This window comes from Pelobates fuscus, chromosome 2 (genome assembly GCF_036172605.1).
Source record: "Pelobates fuscus isolate aPelFus1 chromosome 2, aPelFus1.pri, whole genome shotgun sequence".
In the NCBI taxonomy this organism is placed as follows: Eukaryota; Metazoa; Chordata; class Amphibia; order Anura; family Pelobatidae; genus Pelobates; species Pelobates fuscus.
In genome coordinates this window covers 302,330,212-302,352,016 of record NC_086318.1, presented here as the reverse complement: position 1 = coordinate 302,352,016, position 21,805 = coordinate 302,330,212, and the positions used below count along the sequence as shown (strand labels likewise).

General features: G+C 44.3%; 1 protein-coding gene across 2 annotated transcripts in view; it reads right to left on the bottom strand.

The window, feature by feature from the left end:
• The window catches only part of MCM9 (minichromosome maintenance 9 homologous recombination repair factor), a 99,527-nt gene that overhangs the window by 20,890 nt on the left and 56,832 nt on the right, over nt 1-21,805 (bottom strand). For both annotated transcript variants that reach the window (XR_010086619.1, XM_063443468.1), the window contains exons 8-9: nt 3,209-3,383; nt 662-864 (exon numbers count right to left, since the gene is read on the bottom strand). Coding sequence is in view for 1 of the 2 variants with exons in the window: in XM_063443468.1 (XP_063299538.1) it covers nt 662-864; nt 3,209-3,383 (378 nt within the window). In the remaining variant the exon portion in view is untranslated. The remainder of the gene's footprint in view (nt 1-661; nt 865-3,208; nt 3,384-21,805) is intronic.

The following is a 21,805-nucleotide window of genomic DNA, read 5'->3' as shown; positions in this document are numbered from 1 at the left end:
TTCTATTACCAATTTTGATAATTTAATTTACTAATCCTTTGGATATTTTGTTTGTTGTATGTTTACAGTTGGCAGTTTGGAGCAGAATATATCTACTAGTGCATGACAAAGACTTCATTTATAGGTACAAATGTTGCTGCTGCTTGTAACATGCACTGATCTTCAATAAAACTACTTTTTAAGCATCCATGAGGGTCTGGATCATTCTACTATTCGACATATGTATGGGGTTTGCCAACCTTGGTCTGTAGTTGCATCTTGTATTGATTACCCTGAAGATTACAGATTCCTTCTACTTCAACAGTGTGTAAATCATGAATGTCATAAACGTATGTACCCATTGATGGGTACATTGACATTGTGGCAGGATTATGCAATGTATGATCATATACTGTAACTAAACCCCCATTATTTCACCTAGGTGAGGTGTTTTTACATAAAACTATTCTACTGTGGGACTTGAAACCGCTGCTTAGTGAAAGAGTCAGTGCGCTGGATCTTGTATGTTGTGTGAATTGGCCCCAGCAGCACCCTAACATGTTCAGGACACACACGCTACACTACAAAATTACTTGTGCTTGAAAGTGTATAAACACCACCTTTGTAAAAGCTTACACTGTAAATACGTAGTGAATAAGTAACATGTTTTGTGATACCATACCTTTGTTTTCCAGAATAAAGGAAGAAATAATGTGGTCCCAGTCTTCATTTTTAGTGTCCAATAATACCAGAACTAAATCAAATCTACTAAGGAGAGGACTAGCAAGAGCCACATTAACAGCTATAGATTCCTCTGGGTCATACTGTCCTTTGGGGTTGGTGGCAGCTAAGATTGTAGTCCTTGTATTAAGTTTACATACCAGTCTGTGTATAAAAAATAAATAAAAATAAAAATACAGAAATACAAAAAAACATATAACAATGTGATGGACACACGCCAACAGGCATATTCAAATCACAGAAAAATTATTAATTAAATGTCTTGAGTTTTAACAAATAATAATCATAAAAGCAAAAGCAATCCAAGTATTTCCATAACAAAAGTAACAAAATGGTATATTAAAAGTTATGCTGGAAAGCAGGAAAGAAATTTGAAAAGCACAGTCAACCCGAATCTACAGATGTGCTCAGTAATACAACGTTGTTTAACGCCAATTTCAGTAACCCAACAATACAAAGCTACACAAACCTCCATCTTCCAGATTATAGTCATTGCTATTTGAGGTCCATTGACTGGCCCTGTGAGAAATACTAATATAGCTTTTTACATACCAATGATAAGGGCAAGGAAACCTGTCTGACAGACTATGGTGCAGCGCTTACCAAATCAGAATGTGACTAATTCTTAATTAAAAAAGTGTATGCATTGCTGAGCATTTGCACATTAGTATTGGGTATACGTAAAGCAATGGTTTTCAGGAACTTGTTGTTCAGTTATCTGCTTTGTGCTCCAGAAAATCAACAACTGAACTACAATTCAGATTATGTACAGCTGTCATTTTTAATCAAAATTACTGCACAATGGAAGGGAGGAGATAGGGAGGTAGGCTTGAGGAGCTTAGCAAATGACTATTATTATAAGTCATATTTCCTTTAAACAACTAAAGAAGAATTAGAAAAAAATACTCCTAACCTAACTGTAATCAAATCAACACATTGCTGACTGTGCCTAGACAATTAAAGAGCTAATTGAAGTGGTGTGGGTGCAGTGTCCCAGGTCCCTTAACCCTGCAATGGTAAATATTGCAAAATTGCCTTAGAGTGACATCCTGGTGGGTAAGCAACTTTGGTCGCCTGACACTGGGCATCCTCATGATGTCACCTAAAACCCCATAGGAAGAAGTCCTAATGCAAGTACGGAAGGAACAGAGGCGGAGCCTAAATCGGCGTGGAGGAACTTCAGTGCTGGAATCAGAGAGAGGTGGAGGTGAGCAGTATAGTTTCCCTTTAACAGTCACACCTCATTGATGAGGCCCACTGAGGCTGAAACAATTGCCTGGAGTTGACAACCATTTAGGGTGGTATTAATCTGAAATGAAAATGATGTAGGGTCTCTCTGTAATGGCACTAGTTGAGTACTAGTTTTAGAATTAATCAGATACCCAAAGTACAAGCTAATTAAGTTGTAGTCTTTTCTCAGTTTGCACTCTGTTTTAGTTTGCTTGCAAATTGTCTAGGGTCTCCCTAAGGTAAAAGGGTAATACAAACATCAAACTGTGCCTAGAAGGGTATCAGCCAATCAACCAGACAGTCGTCTGTGGTTACTGTATCTCTAATGCACAGTAAGTCTGCAAGTATTTTATACAAATCTGATATATCAATAGGCTTAGGCTCTCTCTGTAATAACACAAGATGAGCTAAAATCATTTTGAGATCTTAGCAGGGTTCCCCCTCACAGGGCAAGCTGTCCATTCTGAGTGTCTTGTGTGCTCTATTTCGGTTTGCTTGCTAATCTACACATTGAACCAAATGTGGGGTTTACCTTTCAAGTACTACTATTAATATCTATTATCTTCTATTAATATCTATTATCTACTATTAATATCTCGATATGCCAAATTCTAACAATCTGAAAGATCTTATTTTACTCAAAAAAGATTTAGAGACACATAAATGGGCACAAATTGTACAATCTTAGAATTACTGAGCAAGCTGGAAAGTCTACCTTTGAATTTATGATGAAATGAAAGTCACTGTCACCCCTACCCCCCCCCCTCCCCCCACCCTCCAAAATGAGTATTTCATAATGATAGCATCTTTATGGAATACTCATATTGCAATATCACTAAAGTAATAAAATACACAGACAATATAGGGACTACTTTCTCTCAGTATTTTCCCTCTGCTTGACAAAGGTTGACACTGGGCAGAGCTAATGTAATCAAATCTTGTCATTACCCCCAGCCATCACCAGTGAGAGCTGCTCACTTCTAGGAAGGATCCCGTGGTCTCGACATCAATGTTGTACTCTCGCAGCAAGAGCAAAAGAGAAGTGCAGGAGGTGGATGGCAGTGCCCAAAAAAAAAGGCAGGTTCAGTTAAGTAAAACTCACCTTGCCTGCCACCCGCCTATTCCCCCCCCCCCCCAGGCCACCGAAATCCAATGGCAATGACACCATCAGAAGTCTATGCAAATCCAGTAAAGTTCCTAGACAGTGACACATTTGCTTTATTGTATATAGATTTTTTCCTAATCCAATGTAATTTACCCAGCCTTGGCCACACTGATCGTTTGTTGCTCCATGGCTTCATGGATACTTGTCCTGTCATGCTCTTTGATGCTGTTGAACTCGTCGATGCAGCACAAGCCTCCGTCTGCCAGCACAAGAGCCCCAGCCTCTAAATTCCACTCTCCAGAGTCTCTTACTGCAGTTACTGTCAGACCTAAAAAAATAAATTAATAAATAAAACCTAATTTAGAAAAGGAGAAATTATGTAATATTTCTGTTTGTTTGTTTGTTTTTTTAAATTTATTTTTGTCGTGCAGATAAGTACATCAGTGCCTGCATTGCCACAACAGCATTAACAGGCGCATTCGTATACACCATAATAAAACATTGGTGTGGCATGAGTAAACTTGGCACATTTTTGTTATATAGTGAATCAAGGTGCAGCGTAACATTGGTGTCAACATTAAACCTGGTACGCTCCAGTAGAAAAAAAATGATAAACATGTATACATGAAAGCAGGAGAAGCGGAACCATGCTGAAGTAGCCTAGCGTTATCGATTTTGTGGTCCAATAGAGAGTGTATGTAAGCTGCATGGAAGTGAGGCTAGTTAGAGTGAGAAGCCTCTCTATGTGTGGGACATGTTGTGAAACAATAGGATAAAACATAACATAGAACATAACATTCTGGGATGTCGCAGCAAGTGATGGCTTTGGGGGTGAGATGGTCGCCCGTCTATGTGTGTCAGTGCTCATATTTCTGGGCTGGGATGTGATTGTGGGTTCTCGGAGGGGGGAGGGAGGGGGACCCATGGACTGTTTGTCAGCCCCTGCTGCCTTATAGGATTCGGGTTATGTGCAATATTTCTGTTTCTTTTCTTAATTTCCAAAGTGTGCCCTAGTGTTACCTTGTCTGGACTTGATTAGAAAGCATAAAGATAAACGATTTCTGGAGCGCTAGCTTTTAGAAAAACAAATATTGTTCTTAAATAAGGTAAAAAAGAGCACTTTGTGGCTTAACAAGTGATGTCTGCTACACACTTAAGTGCAATCCCAGTGCACAAAGACAAAGTAGATTACTAAGGTAAACACAAGTGGAGCAGTATATATATATATATATATATATATATATATATATATATATATATATATATATAGTGATAGTATGAAATAAATGTACAGTATTGTGAAAATATAAGATGTATACAACCATAATTTATGGATCCTCCAGTAGGTGGCACTCAATCAGTATACATAAAATAAAATATATAGAATAAAAAATATATATTGATTAAAGGGACACTATAGTCACCTGAACAACTTTAGTTTAATGAAGCAGTTTTTGAGCAGCCTCACTGCTCAATCCTCTGCCATTTAGGAGTTAAATAAATCCCTTTGTTTATGAACCCTAGTCACACCTCCCTGCATGTGACTTGCATAGCCTTCCATAAACACTTCCTGTAAAGAGAGCCCTATTTAGGCTTTCTTTATTGCAAGTTCTGTTTAATTAAGATTCTCGTATCCCCTGCTATGTTAATAGCTTGCTAGACCCTGCAAGAGCCTCCGGTATGTGATTAAAGTTCAATTTAAAGATTGAGATACAATTATTTAAGGTAAATTACATCTGTTTGAAAGTGAAACCAGTTTTTTTTTTCATGCAGGCTCTGTCAATCATAGCCAGAGGAGGTGTGGCTAGGGCTGCATAAACAGAAACAAAGTGATTTAACTCCTAAATGACAGTGAATTGAGCAGTGAAATTGCAGGGGAATGATCTATACACTAAAACTGCTTTATTTAGCTAAAGTAATTTAGGTGACTATAGTGTTCCTTTAAAAAGCAATTTGCTACATTTTTAAAGGGACACTATTGCCACCAAATATTTTTTTGCTTAATGAAGCAGTTTTGGTGTGTAGATCATGCCCATGCAGTCTTACTGCTCAGTACTCTGCCATCTAGGAGTTACCACTTTCTTTATGCAGTCCTAGTAACACCTCCCTGCATGCGACTTACACAGCCTTGCTAAACACTTCCTGTAAAGTCATCTAATGTTTACACTTCCTTTATTGCAATTCATGTTTAATTTAGAATTTCATATCTCCTACCCTGTTAATAGATTGATAAACCCTGCAGAAGACTCCTGAATATAATTAAAGTTCAATTTACAGAGCAGGAGATACAAACTTATAACGCACGTAACATCTGATTGAAATTGAAACCGTTTTTAGGCAGGCTGTGATTTAACTCCTAAATGGCAGTAAATTGAGCAGTGAGACTTCAGAGGCATGATCTATGCACTAAAACAGCTTTGTTAAGTTAAAGTTGTTCAGGCGACTATAGTGCCCCTTTAAAATAACTTATTAAAAGAAAATGGAGCATCATGTGAAAACAAGTTATATGTGACTTTCCATGTTTTATTCAATGTAAATTCCAAGAAAATGACAGTTCCCATTTAAATCTCAGTGTTGGCTCACATTTGAACTTGGAGGAAACAACTCAGGTGGCTCAGAGCTGAGTAACTCAATGAATCTTCAAATGCACTTTGCTCAAACTTGCAAAGTTTCAAATTAGAGAAGGATATGGACATGGGTTGGGCAAACTGAATAATCACAGACAAATTCTTGAGACATTTAGTCTACAGTTTAGACCTTTTGTGAATAATCATAAAAACCTGGATAACCATTAACTTTAATTTGGCTTTTATCTGCTCAGTCATTTTCCAACAAAAAGGTGGAATATTCCTGTATTACAAAGCGTAAATCAAGATTATGACCGTTCATGACTTGCACAACTTGAAGACTCCCCCTACAGAGCAAAAGTAAAGTGGCAATTGGATTGCTGCCTTGCATCCCTTGTATTAGATTTTCAGAATCAAAAGCAAACAAAACATAGTAAATCCATGAGTTGCTGAAGTATTCAATCTAGTTGAGTACCACAAGCTTTCTCCTGAATTCATACATTACACAGATAACACAGAGGTGACAGCAGAAATGTCTCTTGCCTCGAAAAAAATAAATCAGTTTGCTGAAATGCTGAAAGTACCTTTGCCTGCACCAATTTCTCGCTCACTTCGGTCAGCCAACGAATCCCTCCTGTCAGTGCCCAGAATAGATACACTAAGGTTCTAGGTCATTCAGCCACGCTGCCCCCAGATTCTAGAACTCGTTACCTTTCTCAATTAGAGAGGCACCATGCTTACAGACTTTTTCAAAAGGCCCTCCTCTTTTATCAGGCATTTAGTAAGCTCATCTGACTAGTAGAATCTCATAACTTTTATGGTTGCTTTAAATATTTGTGCTTTGAGTCTCACAGGGAGAAAAGTGCTATAAAATCGCAAAGTATTATTTTTACAACTTTGTTCAGTTTATTTTTCCTATGTTTAGTCAATTAGGCCTTTTTACTATTAGGTTTTACTTTATTTTGTAGTTTGAGTTGCTACCCTATTATTATATTTACGTTTATTTCATGGTTTTTATATATAAATTGCCCATAAAACTGTATCAGATTCTTTACTATTCTTATCCAGGCCACCATGCACATAAGAAGAGCTCTTTCCAGAAAAGCTGTGCAGTAAGTGTATTGCCTGGTTGAGTAATGTATCAAACTGCTGCACAGATTCATGCCCAACAAGCCGGGTATTTGACTGCGCCATAATCATTTCTTTACGTAGTTGAAATTGTCTGAAGATTCTGTTTGAAATTCCTTCTGTGCTCTGGAGATGCCCAAGATCACTTCACAGAAGCCCATAAATGCTAATGGTTTAGCTCATAGCTTTTTTTCCGAATCCTTCTATATAATGGGAATGCTGAACCTACTTTACTGCTATAAGCTACCAGCTATGAACTCTAACTGCATACTTTTCTTGACAAGTTTCTGGTATGATATTTTGGAATTTTTTTCCAGTGCTCCTTGGTGTCACCTAAATATTGGGACCACCTCCCTCTCCCTATGCAAAAGCGATTGACACAGCATAGTACAGAAGTATATGCTTTCGGCATTATCCTATTAAAGGGCCACCAAGGTTCCATAGCAAATAAGTCATTATAGATTCTGCAGCTTTGGATCAGGAATTTGCTTTTATGTCAAAACAAGAAGACATGTTGATTGTAATAACACTTGATCTCCATTTATATTCCTCAAAACCACTCAATAATTCTCTGCATGATCCCCATTTATAATTTACTGATTGTTTTAAAAGGAGACTGTGCCAACTTCAAGATTTTCCATTAGCAGTTGTCATTCACGGGTCTCCCTTTTTGGAGTCCAATTTATGTCATTATCAAAAAAAAAAATTGTATCAATAAAAGGTAAACCTGCCTCTTTGGTTTACAGATTAAGGGAAAGCAAGGGCATCCTTGCCAGATATCCACACATTTATCTTACTACCTACAGTTTTATTATAGGACAATCAATACTGGATTCTATAGCAGGGACAGCCCCTTATTGCAGTTAGTCAGAGGAAAGACCAGGAGAACCATTAAACGTATGATATAAAGTGAAACCATTTATCTCTTAAAGTCAAAATGTGTTAAGCTTCAAGATGTGGTTAAATGGACATTCCAGTCTCCTGAAGCATTTCAACTTGCTTTAGTGATTTATGGGTTCATGGAACCCATAAATCCCTTTTATAAAAGTACAGATTTCAAGAAATTGTCATTTTTATAAATTCCCTTAGTGACACCATTGGTGGGCAAACAGATAGCCAAGGGGGTTCAACAGTTCAAAATAAAAGCAAGTGGTTTTCTACAAGTAGCAATATTTAAATATATCTCTATGAGAAACAATGGTAAAGGATTCCAGCAAATGCTGTGCATCTGTCGTGTGCCCCAATGATTCTCTATAAGCATAGGCGTGCTCAGCACATTTAATTTAGGGTGTGCATCTAGGGGTCAGTGATGCAGCTTGCATTACTGGACATGCCAGAAAAATTGGGTCCAACAGTACAGGGGGCTATACGTGTTGTATGTATGTGTATATAAAAATAGGAGTGATCAGCACAGCAGTGCAGAGAGAAAAAAATATCTTGATAAATAAAAAAAGGGAGGCGAGTAGAAGTAATCTGGGAAGGGATGGGTGGAGGTGACATGAGTATGGGCAAGGGAGGTATGAATGAGAAAATGAGTGGTATCACCTGGAACTACTCGAGTATGTTGATACTTCAGAAATGTATGCATCAGGAATGCTGAGCCCTGCTCTTTCAATTAGCTTTCAGCACTACATATAGATTTTATTCCCAAAATAGCAAAACAGATGCCTTGTCATTAGTAGCTGGTTACACAAAATAACCTGTGCCAGCTGATCAATTCCCTGGCTACACAATCGGACCATGCTGCAAGGCTAGACTCTTATTAAATATTTTACCAGGAAGGATACATGGAGATCTTTCTTGTTTTCTGGTGTGTCCTTACATGACCAGCTGTCTTCAACCAATATGTAAATATCTATTACAGTTCTGGGAAGATTCAGCTTGTTCTCAGAAATCATAACTTTTAACCTACTACAGAGACTCTAGAGGTAGCCAGTCATTAATCCCATAGACCCATGGTTCCAAAATAACACCCCTCCTAACTTCCTTCTTGCGACCCGTGGGAAAGCAGTAGTCACCTCAATTCAGACACCAAACTGGTCTTACGTTCAGGACACTGCTGTGTATTTTCAAGGAGTGATCTCAAATTATTTTGGAACTAATAAAGTGCTGAGTGGGGCTTTTGCTGCAGGAGCGTGGGTTCATACAACACAATGTGGGGTTACTGCTGTTGTGTGTAAATTGGATTGTGTGTGTGTTAGGCAATGTCTGACAGTATGAATCTGTATGTGCGGGTGAGAGTGGAGATCCCTGTGTGCATATTAAAGTACTGACCTGCGTGTATGTCTGGGAGTATGAAAAAATGTAGGTACTCATATCTGGGATTATGCATCCGTGTCTGCGTGTGTCTATTGGAATTATGAATCGGCAGCCCCCACAGGATTATAAGACTTGGCCAGTGGCCCCCAGATAGAGTGAGTTTGAGACCCCACTTTAGCCAAATTCTGCATCATCTTGTCATGTCTGTGAGAGAAAAATTAATAAATTACCAAGTGACATGTTCATTCTTCCAGTTTCCATTAACTTGAAATCATGAGCATTTCTTTCTCTAGTGGTTGTTGATCTTTTATAGCCACTGCCCATCTTCTCACACAAGTGTAGAAAGATCATTCAAGAAATAGTAATTTAGATGGTGGTCCTTCCAAAGCAGTGTTACTACAAAGCACACATTTTCTTTTGCCAACATCTATATTCTTCGCTGTGTGATCCAGCAATCGTACAGGGCACTATGTCCTTGAACATAGCACTGCCCTTTTGGGTATTAAAAAGGACACAGTCTAGGGGGGCGGAGCCTGAACGCCGATGGAGCAGGACGTGTGAGGCCTGAGCTCTCCCGTCCACGAGCCGCAATCAGCCAACATCTGCACCTTATCCCGGCCATCCACCCGCACAAAAGGGGTAAACGCTACCCGCAGCACCCCCCGATCAATACCGCCATGGGAGGAATAAAAAAAAAAAAAGATACTCCCGTATCGGTGGCATCAATGTTCCGCGCCACCAGGGAACAGGGGCGGCCATCTTTAACCCAGGAGGCCCAAGAATCCGGAGCCGAAACGGACGACAGTGAAGCCCCTGACAGAGAAGCAGCCTCCAACTACCGCACACCGCGAGAGCCGCTTACCAAAGCCGACCTCCGCCAAATGCTGCAAGATGCCACAGCGGACATAAAAGCACACACAGCCGCAGAACTAGAACGGCACATCTCAGGCCTAAAAGAAGAAGTGGAGGCCCTGAATAACCGCACAGCCCAGGCAGAAGCTGACATCTCACAAATTAAAGTGAACACCACCCAGCACAAACAAGATATATTTTACCTAAGTGATAAAATACAATTCCTTGAAGACAGTTTGGAACAACCGACTTGAACAACCGTTCCCGCAGGAACAACATTAGAATAAGAGGTATGCCAGAAACAGTTGACACTGACGCCATATTACCCACGCTGCAAGATCTGTTCAGATCCCTGCTCCCGAACTCCTCAGACCAAGACAGGGAGATAGACAGAGCACACAGGGCCCTACGACCTGTAGCCCTCAACCCATCAATCCCTAGAGACATTATTGTCCGCCTCCTACACTTTGCCACGAAAGAAAAAATCATGGCGGCGGCCAGAACCACACAACCGAAACATGGGACTCACATACTCGCCTTCTTCCAGGACCTAGCCCCCACCACATTGAGGAAAAGAAGAGACCTAAAACCTCTCACCACAGCACTAACCCAACAAGGTTTAAGATACAGATGGGGTCACCCCTTTAAACTTCAAGTACGCGTGGGAGAACAGGAACATGTCCTACACCACCCAGCTGCAATGGAAGATTTTGCAGCTGCCCTGGGAATACAGCTCACCACCATACCACCACCAAGAGACCGCCGCAACAACAACGGAACCGGAGCGGCCCAAGCGACTGAACGCCCGCAACAGACACACCGACACCAAACCAAGAATGGGCCAACCGGGACGGCCAACCGGACCAACGTGACCTGAACTCAACCCACACGGCCTTTGGACTCTCATTTTACCCAGCGGACTCTACCGCTATACACCAAACGAGGACTCAGGCTTGTATACACTAACACGTTGCAATGTTAATATGTTGAAATATTTTACTGTTTTACTGTCTTGCTCAATACGCTAATTTCTGTTATGATGTTATTGTGGGAGAAATCAGGCAGACACGCTTGCACACAAGACAGGCCGAACCAGGGAAATATAACTAAGCTGCCAATGCCATAGAAAATCCCCGTCCCTCCCCTCCTTCTACTACTCTCACAATCCCCCATGACACTATACTACCTAAATGACGAGGGCATGGCGGTAGCTAATATTGCCCAACCAGCTACAGCATAATTTGCCGCCACAGCGAACAGGCCCACCCTGCAACACAGTTCAACACTTAAACTTTACCGCTAGACATCTACAGAACCAGGAGGCCGAAACACGCCGTACCACTATACGCTATCCTTAACATGGCTTTTCTATGTTATTACGCTCTCCTCCCTATATTAAGCCAAAGGTAACAATTAGCGCTGAGCCCCCTATGCCAGGACTCGGATACCACTGCTGTACAGCCCCCCCTATTATATGGTAAACTGAGGTACAAAGACTAATGGACACTCCCCTAACCCAGCGGATCCCACCGCTGTAACCCAGGCCTGTGCAATCTTTAAAACAAAAAACCCAAGGCCAAGAAAGGGGAAAAAAAATAAAAAATAAAAAAATGAAAAATAAAATAAAAACGATAAACACAAAAAAAAAAAAAACAACAAAAAAGGAAAAAAGAAATTGTTTGCATAGTTGATATGTTTTTACTGTTTTATTGTTTGCATTCCCCTCTACTATGATGTCCATCTGGGAGATTGCTAACTGGCGCACTAACATATAAAACACGCCAAGTAACGTTGCTTTCCCTTAACTAGGACTCAGGTTTGACAATGGACACCCCTATCCCGACCCGAATGGTACTGAAGTTATACTAAACAGCCTCCCCCCCGCCAAGACATGGGTAATCACGTATAATGTCCTCCTCTTTTTGAGACACTGGAGGGACAGGGCAACGCCCCCCCCATCATCAGGGCACTAAAGTCAATAAGCACCACTCTCCCCTGGCGAAGACTTAACTGTCAAATCGCACAGCTCTCCCACCACCACAGCGTAACTGTTAAAATGAGCTGTTCCCCAGTCACCCTGGCTAAGCGGTTACATCACACTGACCGCCTCTTACTTACTTAGGCACAGGCAATACCAAACCACAACTGGTAATCTCAACTAATGTCATGCATATTCTTTCCGCAGAATCCCGGAACCCTAAGTGCCACCCCAACCACTAGGATATAGCGACTCGACAAATGACCGCGACTAAGGTAACACACTCACGGCTCGAAGGGGACGGGAGGCGAGGTTCATTCCCCCTCCGGACACCTCCGATCCGACTCACACAACCTACTCGTGACAACCCCCCAATAACGGCCGAACCTGCTCCCCCCCCCATCGGGACAGCAGACCACCCACGAGGGAACAGGAACAGGACTGCAACGACACGCAGGTACCTACACCCCCTCAATCTCCGCCCCCGCCACACCTGGCAGCTTTCGTATAAGACCAGGAAACACCAAACCCTCACCCCTACCAGGAGGCGAACCCCTGACCTCTCACACAAAAGGACCTGACTCCCCTACCATAACAACCAACACAGATACAGACAACACTTCCACTCAAGAACCACACATACAACCCCTCCGACCCACTCCACACACAACGAGAAGACATGAACACCAAACTGACATGCGTATCTATCAACTGCAAGGGCCTCAACAACCCCGCAAAAAGACATAAACTAATGAGGTGGGCAAACCGTACAAACGCAGACATTATATTATTGCAAGAAACCCACTTCACACAGACCAAACCATTTCACCTCATTAATAGACACTACCGAGAATGTCACACGGCAAACTCCCCCACGACCAAACAAAATGGAGTTGCTATCCTGATGCGAAAAACTTGCCCACTCAACACCAAACAGATACTGAAGGACCCACAAGGTAGATTCATCACACTCACGGGCCATGCAGGTCACACCCGTTACGCCATAACCTCACTATATGCTCCGAACACCCCGGATAAAAACTTCTGGGACACGTTCCAAGCACACTTAGCCTTAACCCCAGGCCACCTCAAAATCGTAGGCGGCGACTGCAACGCCACGCTATCACCGACGGTAGACAGACTACGAACCCAAACCCTTCAGAACCCAACACCCAAAATAGACAGACTACTACAAGACTTCGTGCTCAGACAGGGACTTGTAGACGTATGGCGCCTGCTCCACCCAACCACTAGGGATTACACATTCTACTCCCACCCCCATAACTCGTACTCTCGCATTGACCTATTTCTGATATCACCCCCCCTTACTCACATGACCCAATCGGCTGACGTAGGCAACATCACGTGGTCGGACCACGCGGACATTACACTATCAATCAAGGTCCCAGACGTAGCAAAACCATGGTCCTGGAAACTCAACCCCACACTACTACACAATCCGTCGATAACGGAAGCTATCCTAACTGAACTGACGAACTACTTCACGCTAAATACACCCACGGCACCCTCACCAGGCATACTATGGGCAGCCCACAAGACGGTCCTGAGGGGGAAAATCATAAGCCTAGCATCGCACTTGAAAAAAACTCAACTAGCAGAGTTAGCAACAGCCCTAACAAACCTTAGGACCCTAGAAGCAAGCCACAAACAAAACCCCACGCAAGACATCCTCACAAAAATAACAGACTGCCGCACCGAAATTAAGAACTTCATGACCAGAGACACACACAAAGCCATGCAATGGACAAGACAGACCTACTATGAAAAATCTAATAAGGCCGACACCCTACTAGCCAGGAAACTGAGAAACAGGGCGGACCGAAAACAAATAGACACAATACTATCACCGGACGGCACCAAACACCACACGCCATCTAAAATTGGGGAGGTCTTCCAAAAATACTTTTCCACATTATACGACCACAGCCCCAACACCCGACTAAATCCCGAACTAACTAAACAAACCATAACCGAATACCTACAGAAGATACCCTTACCAGCTTTAAAAACGGAAGCAATATCCAAAATCGGCCAACCAGTCACCGTCGAAGAAATCGCCAAGGCTATCAAAAACACTAAACCTAACAAAAGCCCGGGCCCAGATGGCTTCACGGGACTATATTACAAAACCTTCCCTGCCATCCTCCTCCCCCACCTTTGCAACCTCTTTAACGCAATACTACAGGGGAACCCCATACCTCCCGACATCCTAAGAGCAAACGTGTGCCTCCTTCCCAAACCAAATAAAACCCACCTAGACCCAGGCCACTACAGACCGATCTCCTTACTTAACGTTGACTTAAAACTACTGACCAAACTACTCGCAGACAGAATAAACCCCCACATACACAAACTTATACACCCTGACCAAGTGGGCTTCATACCCTTTAGACAGGCATACGACAACACAAGACGGACCTTTGACCTCCTATGGACGACCTCACACAGACGAATCCCCACCCTATTCCTATCCCTAGATGCCGAAAAGGCATTTGACCGACTACTATGGCCTTTCCTTTTCGCCACCCTGCACAAATTCCGGTTCCCAGACCCAATCTTGAATGCGCTCAACACTTTATATTCCGCACCGGTAGCAAACCTCCTCATCCCAAATGCTCAACCCCCCTCTTTTCGCATCTTCAACGGGACGAGACAGGGCTGCCCCCTCTCCCCACTCCTGTTCGCCCTTTCATTAGAACCCCTACTCCAGGCCCTACGCCTAGACCCAACAATAAAGGGAGTACGCATCAGAGACGAAGACTATAAAGTGGCAGGCTATGCAGACGACCTACTCCTCTCCATCACAGACCCGACAAACTCACTCCCACCCCTACTACACACCATACATGAATACGCACAGGTCTCAGGCTATCGCCTTAACCTAGACAAAACGGAAGCACTCCCAGTACAAATACCCCAAGAGGAGCTAGACACTCTAAAAATAACATACCCATTCCGCTACAACACCACGCACATACACTATCTAGGTGTCGACTTACCAATAGATGTCTCCCAGACATACCGACTCAATTATTCCCCCCTACTGCTAAAAGCGACGGCCGACCTGAAGTCATGGGAATCCCACTCTATCTCTTGGCTAGGAAGAGTAGCATGTATAAAGATGAACCTCCTACCGAGGTTTTTATACTTATACCAGACGCTACCAGTTCAAGTAGTCATAAAAGACTTTAAACTATTACAAACGCAAATAGATCGCTTCATCTGGGCCAATAAACGAGCCAGGATACGAAGAGACATTCTCTACCTCCCGACACGATCCGGAGGACTTGGCCTACCCCACTTTCTCCATTATTTCCATGCAGCACAACTTGCGCAGATCAAGGCACTGCACGCCCCCATAGGGATGAAAAGATGGGTAGACCTCGAACATAACCTGTTTGGCCAAGATTTCCCCTCCCTCTATATATGGGTCCCAAAACAAGCAAGACCACGACCCCCACCCACCACACCAGCACTTGACACCTCCATCACACTCTGGAACAAACTCTCTGTAAAACATGCACTCACAACGAACCCTTCGCCCCTGACACCAATCCTGAGAAACGAACACTTCATACCGGGCATGACCCCAAAAGACTTCGCTCACTACGAAGACAATGACCTTGTCAGAACATACCAATTCTTTCGGAACCAAAAACTCATTGCATTCGCAGACTTACCTCAAACCAGACCACTCACCACACACGACTTCTTCCGCTACCTGCAAATCAAAAACCTCCTAGACACCCCCTCGTATAAACAAGCTGGACTTACTCCCCTCACAGCCTTCGAACAGGCGTGTATCCATGCCCCCATACAAAAAAGCCAGATCTCCACAACATACACACAACTGCTCAAAACGACAAGGACCCGACCACCAGGGTATGTCATAGCATGGGAAAGGGATCTGGGACCACCCACAGATCCTACAGACTGGAACGCTATATGGGAAGCCACAGCGACAGTAACAATATGTGTAACACATAAAGAGCAGGCATACAAAACCATGATGCGCTGGTACCACACACCGCTAAAACACAAACAAATGGGACTCTCCACATCGGATAGATGCTGGAAGGGGTGCGGCCAACAAGGAACGTACTATCACATGTGGTGGGAATGCCCATACATCGCACAAATCTGGACTGACATAGTGACCCTGGCCTCAAGAGTCCTACACGACACCATCCCAAGGGACCCGTGGCTGTGGCTACTATCCAAACCACTAGAGGGCACACCACGAGCTCATAACAAACTACTGGCCAAACTAGCCTTAGCCACTAGGAGAGCCATAGCCTCCCACTGGGGAGCACCCACAACCCCATCACTCACCGACATAAAAAAAAAAATGAACGAAGCCAGATCCATGGACAATCTATCAGCACTCATTCATGACACCATAACTCACTGGGATAAAATATGGGACCTGTGGCTCATGGAACCTACCACCGCCATTTAGGGGAGATACCTATGGTTATTAAAAAATTAAACACTAGACAGTAAGACTAGTCAACTCGCTCCCCTACTTTTGTACAATCATACGACCAGGCTGTTCTTAAATGAAGACCCACATGTTGAGTCAACACCAACAAACTACACAACCCACAGGTCAGGGACGACTATCCCCCCCCCCCCCCCCCCCCCAACCCCACCGGAGACTCCAAAGTAGGGAGCCCCCGAAATACGCCCCATTCCCGAAATGGGCTTCATCCCCTAACATCCTTTACGTTTATTTACTGTTCCTTGTACCGCAACAAGGAAATCTAACTGTACATATAAGCTTGTTCATACTTACTGTTGTTTTTTGTTCGCTCAAAATGTTTAAAAATTTGTCTGGACAGAACCTCTTACGAAAACATAACGCTGCAACACCAGATAACTACTCTACTAATATATGCCTCTCTGTATTACAATGTTTTTTCTTTTTGAAATGGTTACACTTTGGCTTTTGCATAAGCCCACACAGTATCTTTTGTGCAACATTCATGTCCATGTGAACTTTGTCAAATGTACAACGAAGAATATATATGAAACAAAAAAAAAAAATAAAAAATCTCGGCAAGACACCACGGAATTAAAGGCACTCACTATTGTAACAAGATGTTTGATGGACTTTCCTGTAGTTGACCGTTCCTTCGACTACTTGCTTATGTAAGCACCATATCATTACGACATGCCCTTATATTGATGTACATTTGTATTGTATTTCACTACTGTTATGCTTTTTGGTGCCTTGCCTTGCAACAAATAAAGAATTTAAAAAAAAAAAAAGGACACAGTCTTGTAGAATCCAATATATCCAGATAATTTATTGCACAGTTCACTTCAGGTGGCAGCATTAGAAAGACTTTACAAAACAAAAATATGCCTACAAACAAAATCCTGGCTCATCTCAGCACTTGCTAACATAAAATTTCCATGCTATCAGGGTAAAGACTAAATAATACAAAGGCCTTCACCAACCTTGTAAAATGTCATAAGAGAGTCTCCCTTACCAGTCTACCAGAGAGGGACTTATTTGCCTTACTGCTGCCGATTACTTGCAGAAGAGCATTGAGTTGAGTCAGTCTGAATTCCTGGCCTGGACTTTATTTCTCGTAGTTCTCTGTAAAGTGTGAAGTAGAGCACCGGTCCGCCCTACTCTCTGAATGCTCCAAACCAGGGTCCACATCTAACTATTCTAAAAAATCTAGAGGGAATATACACATCACATACAACACCATGCACTATGTCCTGTTAGATATAGCTTCCAAACCAAAAACTAGATTGAGGGTAGCAAAAAGATTCCTTGCTATATTTACAACCTACAAATTGACTGGATAAGCTTTTTCCCCTGTTGCAATTATCATCCTAATGTATAACTAACTCCTACGGATGCTGCAGGTCTCCTCGATCAATGATCAGGCTACCTACCAAAGAAGCCAAGAGAAGACATTCCCATTCATACAAAGTAGTGTACTATGTATCTGTACAAAAACTGTATGAGTAAACATCAAACAGCTTGTATTCTTGGCCCCTTCTTAGGTGAGAAAATGGAGAATACAGAAAATTACACTAACTTCAGTAATTTAGCAGCTAGGAGAGGTATGTTGGAATATTGCTAGCCAGAAATGTTGTTTGATTTGAACTATGTTTGAAAAAAGTTAGCCAAATGCTGTGACCACCATTTTTTAATTTTTTTTAATTTTTTTTTTTACAGCCGCTGCCTTAATTCTCCCCCCACCCCCCCCCAAAAAAAGAAAAAAAAAGGAAAAAGGATTTTTGGTGATGTGCTGGAATAACAATTTAAAAAAAAAAAAAAATTAATAACATTTTCCTTTTTTTTTTTTAATTAATATATATAACTTTTGTGCAAACATTTTTACAAACAGGCTATAGATGCCACATTAGTCAATACAGAGACATTACAATTTGTGCAGTTTTACCATATGCTACGGTTTTCAAAAATTCTATGCACAGTCAATAATAGACGTTAAATCCGAAGAGATATTTTCAAGTAAAAAATAACAGTTGCATCAAGTAGAACATCGTTGAATATGATCATTGAATCAGTAATGCTTATGGGTCACATTCTTTTTTCTTTTGCTTATACTGCTTTCCGTTTCTAATTGTTTAGTAGACATGTTCAATTTGTTTACGTCCGAATATTCGGTACTTCCAAATGTCCGAATAGCTGAAGTACAGATGTCCCGAAATTACCGAATTTCCGAAGTGTCGAAGTTGCCGAAGTTCCGAACCACAGTATTGTACTAATATACTTACCCAGTGGAAGAAGAATGTTACACTGTATACAAGTTTAAATAAAAAGTATACCAACATAGCCAGGATTCAGCTGTAAGCATTTGCAACACTTACAACAATCAAGTAACATACATTCATATAAAATGTAAGTTACTTAGCCTGTCAATGTAATGACATGAATGAATAAGTAGATAACTCCCTCATTCCCACGGTATTAGAGAGCTATCTACTAAAAGGCTGAAAGATCTTAATTGGTCTATAGGCAAATTTACTAATACTAAGTAAAGATTACTTTGTATTAGTAAATGATGCCCCTACTTGCTATACTGCGAGTAGGGGCATGCCTATGGCTGCTCACTCTAAAAAAATAAATCAAAATAAATAAATAAATAATAAAAAAAAACATGTCCCCCCCCCCAAGCCGCGCGAGTGGCGCTTCTAACCTGAAGGGGGGTCCTATTGCCCCCCCCCCTCTGAACGGCGGATGGGGGCCCCAAAGTAAAATAAGGGGGGGACCTATTGTCCTTCCCCCCGGACCCCACCCCTGAGCGGCGGGTGGAGGCCCTAAAGTAAAATAATAGGTCGCCCCCCCGGTGCGGTGGGTGGGGGCCAGGGGGAGGACATTAGGTTCCCCCCCTAATTAGTATTTAGGACCCCCATCCACCGCTCAGGGGTGGGGGCCGGGGGGAGGACAATAGGTCCCCCCCGATTATTTTACTTTAGGGCCTCCACCCGCCGCTCATGGGTGGGGCAATAGATCCCTCCCCCCTTATTCTAATTTAGGACCCCCACCTGCCACTCAGGGGTGGGGGCTGGGGGGGGAGGTGGACAATAGGTCCCCCCCATTATTTTACTTTAGCCGCTGAGGGGTGGGGGCCGGCAATAGGACCCCCCTTATTCTAATTTAGGGTCCCCACACGCCACTCAGGGGTGGGGGCAATAGTAACATATTAGAGGTGGGTGGGGGCTCGGGAGGGAGGACCCTTTTTTTTATAGCGAGTAGGGGCATAATTTACTAATACTAAGTAATCTTTACTTAGTATTAGTACATTTGGCTGAAAAACCAATTTAGGTCTTTCAGCCTTTTGGTAGATAACTCCCTAATACCGAGGGAATTAGAGAGTTATCTACCAAGCGGCTGCAAGAGAAGTTCCGAAATGTCGAAGTGCCGAAATTGCTGAAGTCCCGTATTTCGGAATGCCAAACCGAACCGAAATTTTTTCCAATGCACATGCCTAGTGTTTAGTTCGCTTTCTTTAACTGGTTCCATCATAAAAAGGTTTCGTAGATCATATAGTAAGTATCGATGTCCCTCAATATCCCCATAGTACTGTTGGTATTTGTCTACAAGAGAGTGTTCTGCTTTCTTTTGGTCTACCTACGTCAGTGATGGCGAACCTTTTTGAGCCCGAGTGCCCAAACCGCAATACATGCCAACTTTTTTTTCCTTAAAGTGCCAACACGGCAATTGCGTGTGTGTGTGTGGGGGGGTGCGTGTGTGTGTGTGTGTGGGGGGGTGCGTGTGTGTGTGTGTGTGGGGGGGTGCGTGTGTGTGTGTGTGGGGGGGTGCGTGTGTGTGTGTGTGGGGGGGTGCGTGTGTGGGGGGGTGCGTGTGTGTGGGGGGGTGCGTGTGTGGGGGGGGGGTGCGTGTGTGGGGGGGGTGCGTGTGTGTGGGGGTGCGTGTGTGTGGGTGTTGTATGTGTGTATGAGGGGTGCTGTGTGTGTGTGTATGAGGGGTGCTGTGTGTGTGTGTATGAGGGGTGCTGTGTGTGTGTGTGTGTATGAGGGGTGCTGTGTGTGTGTGGGGGGGGTGCTGTGTGTGTGGGGGGGTGCTGTGTGTGTTTGTGGGGGGGGTGCTGTGTGTGTTTGTGGGGGGGGTGCTGTGTGTGTGTGGGGGGGGGTGCTGTGTGTGTGTGTGGGGGGGTGCTGTGTGTGTGGGGGGGTGCTGTGTGTGTGTGTGTTTGGGGGGGTACTGTGTGTGTGAGGGGGTGCTGTGTGTGTGTGAGGGGGGTGCTGTGTGTGTGTGTGTGTGTGTTTGGGGGGTGCTGGGTGTGTGTGTGTGTGTGTGTGGGGTGCTGTGTGTGTGTGTGAGACGGGTGCTGTGGGGGGGTAGGGGTACTGCTGGGGGGGTAGGGGTACTGTGTGGGGGGTAGGGATACTGCTGGCGGGGTATGGGTACTGCTGTGGGGGGTAGGGATACTGTGTGTGGGGGGGTAGGGGTGCTGTGTGTGGGGGGAAGGGGTGCTGTATGTGTGGGGAGGTAGGGGTACTGCTGGGGGTGGTAGGGGTACTGCTGATGGTGGTAGGGGTACTGCTGGGTGTGGTAGGCGTACTGCTGAGGGGGGTAGGGGTACTGCTGGGGGTGGTAGGGGTACTGCTGGGGGTGGTAGGGGTACTGCTGGGGGTGGTAGGGGTACTGCTGGGGGTGGTAGGGGTACTGCGGGGGTAGGGGTACTGCTGGGGGGTAGGGGTACTGTGTGGGGGTAGGGATACTGCTGGCGGGGTATGGGTACTGCTGTGGGGGGTAGGGATACTGTGTGTGGGGGGTAGGGTGCTGCTGGGGGGGTGGGGTGGTGCTGTGGGGGGTAGGGTGCTGCTGGGGGGGTAGGGTGCTGCTGGGGGGGTGGGTGGTGCTGGGGAGATAGGGGTGGTGCTGGGGGGGTAAGGGTACTTCTGGGGGGGGTAGGGGTGCTGTGGGGGGGTGGGGTGGTGCTGTGGGGGTAGGGGTGGTGCTGGGGGTAGGGGTGGTGCTGGGGAGATAGGGGTGGTGCTGGGGGGGTAAGGGTACTGCTGGGGGTGGGGGTACTGCTGGGGGTGGGGGTACTGCTGGGGGTGGGGGTACTGCTGGGGGTGGTAGGGGTACTGCTGGGGGTGGTAGGGGTACTGCTGGGGGTGGTAGGGGTACTGCTGGGGGTGGTAGGGGTACTTCTGGGGGTAGGGGTACTGCTGGGGGGTAGGGGTACTGCTGGGGGTGGTAGGAGTACTGCTGGGGTGGTAGGGGTACTTCTGGGGGGGTAGGGTGCTGCTGGGGGGGTAGGGTGCTGCTGGGGGGGTAGGGTGCTGCTGGGGGGGTGGGGTGATGCTGTGGGGGGTAGGGTGCTGCTGGGGGGGTGGGGTGGTGCTGTGGGGGGTAGGGTGCTGCTGTGGGGGGTAGGGTGCTGCTGGGGGGGTAGGGTGCTGCTGGGGGGGGTTGGGGTGGTGCTG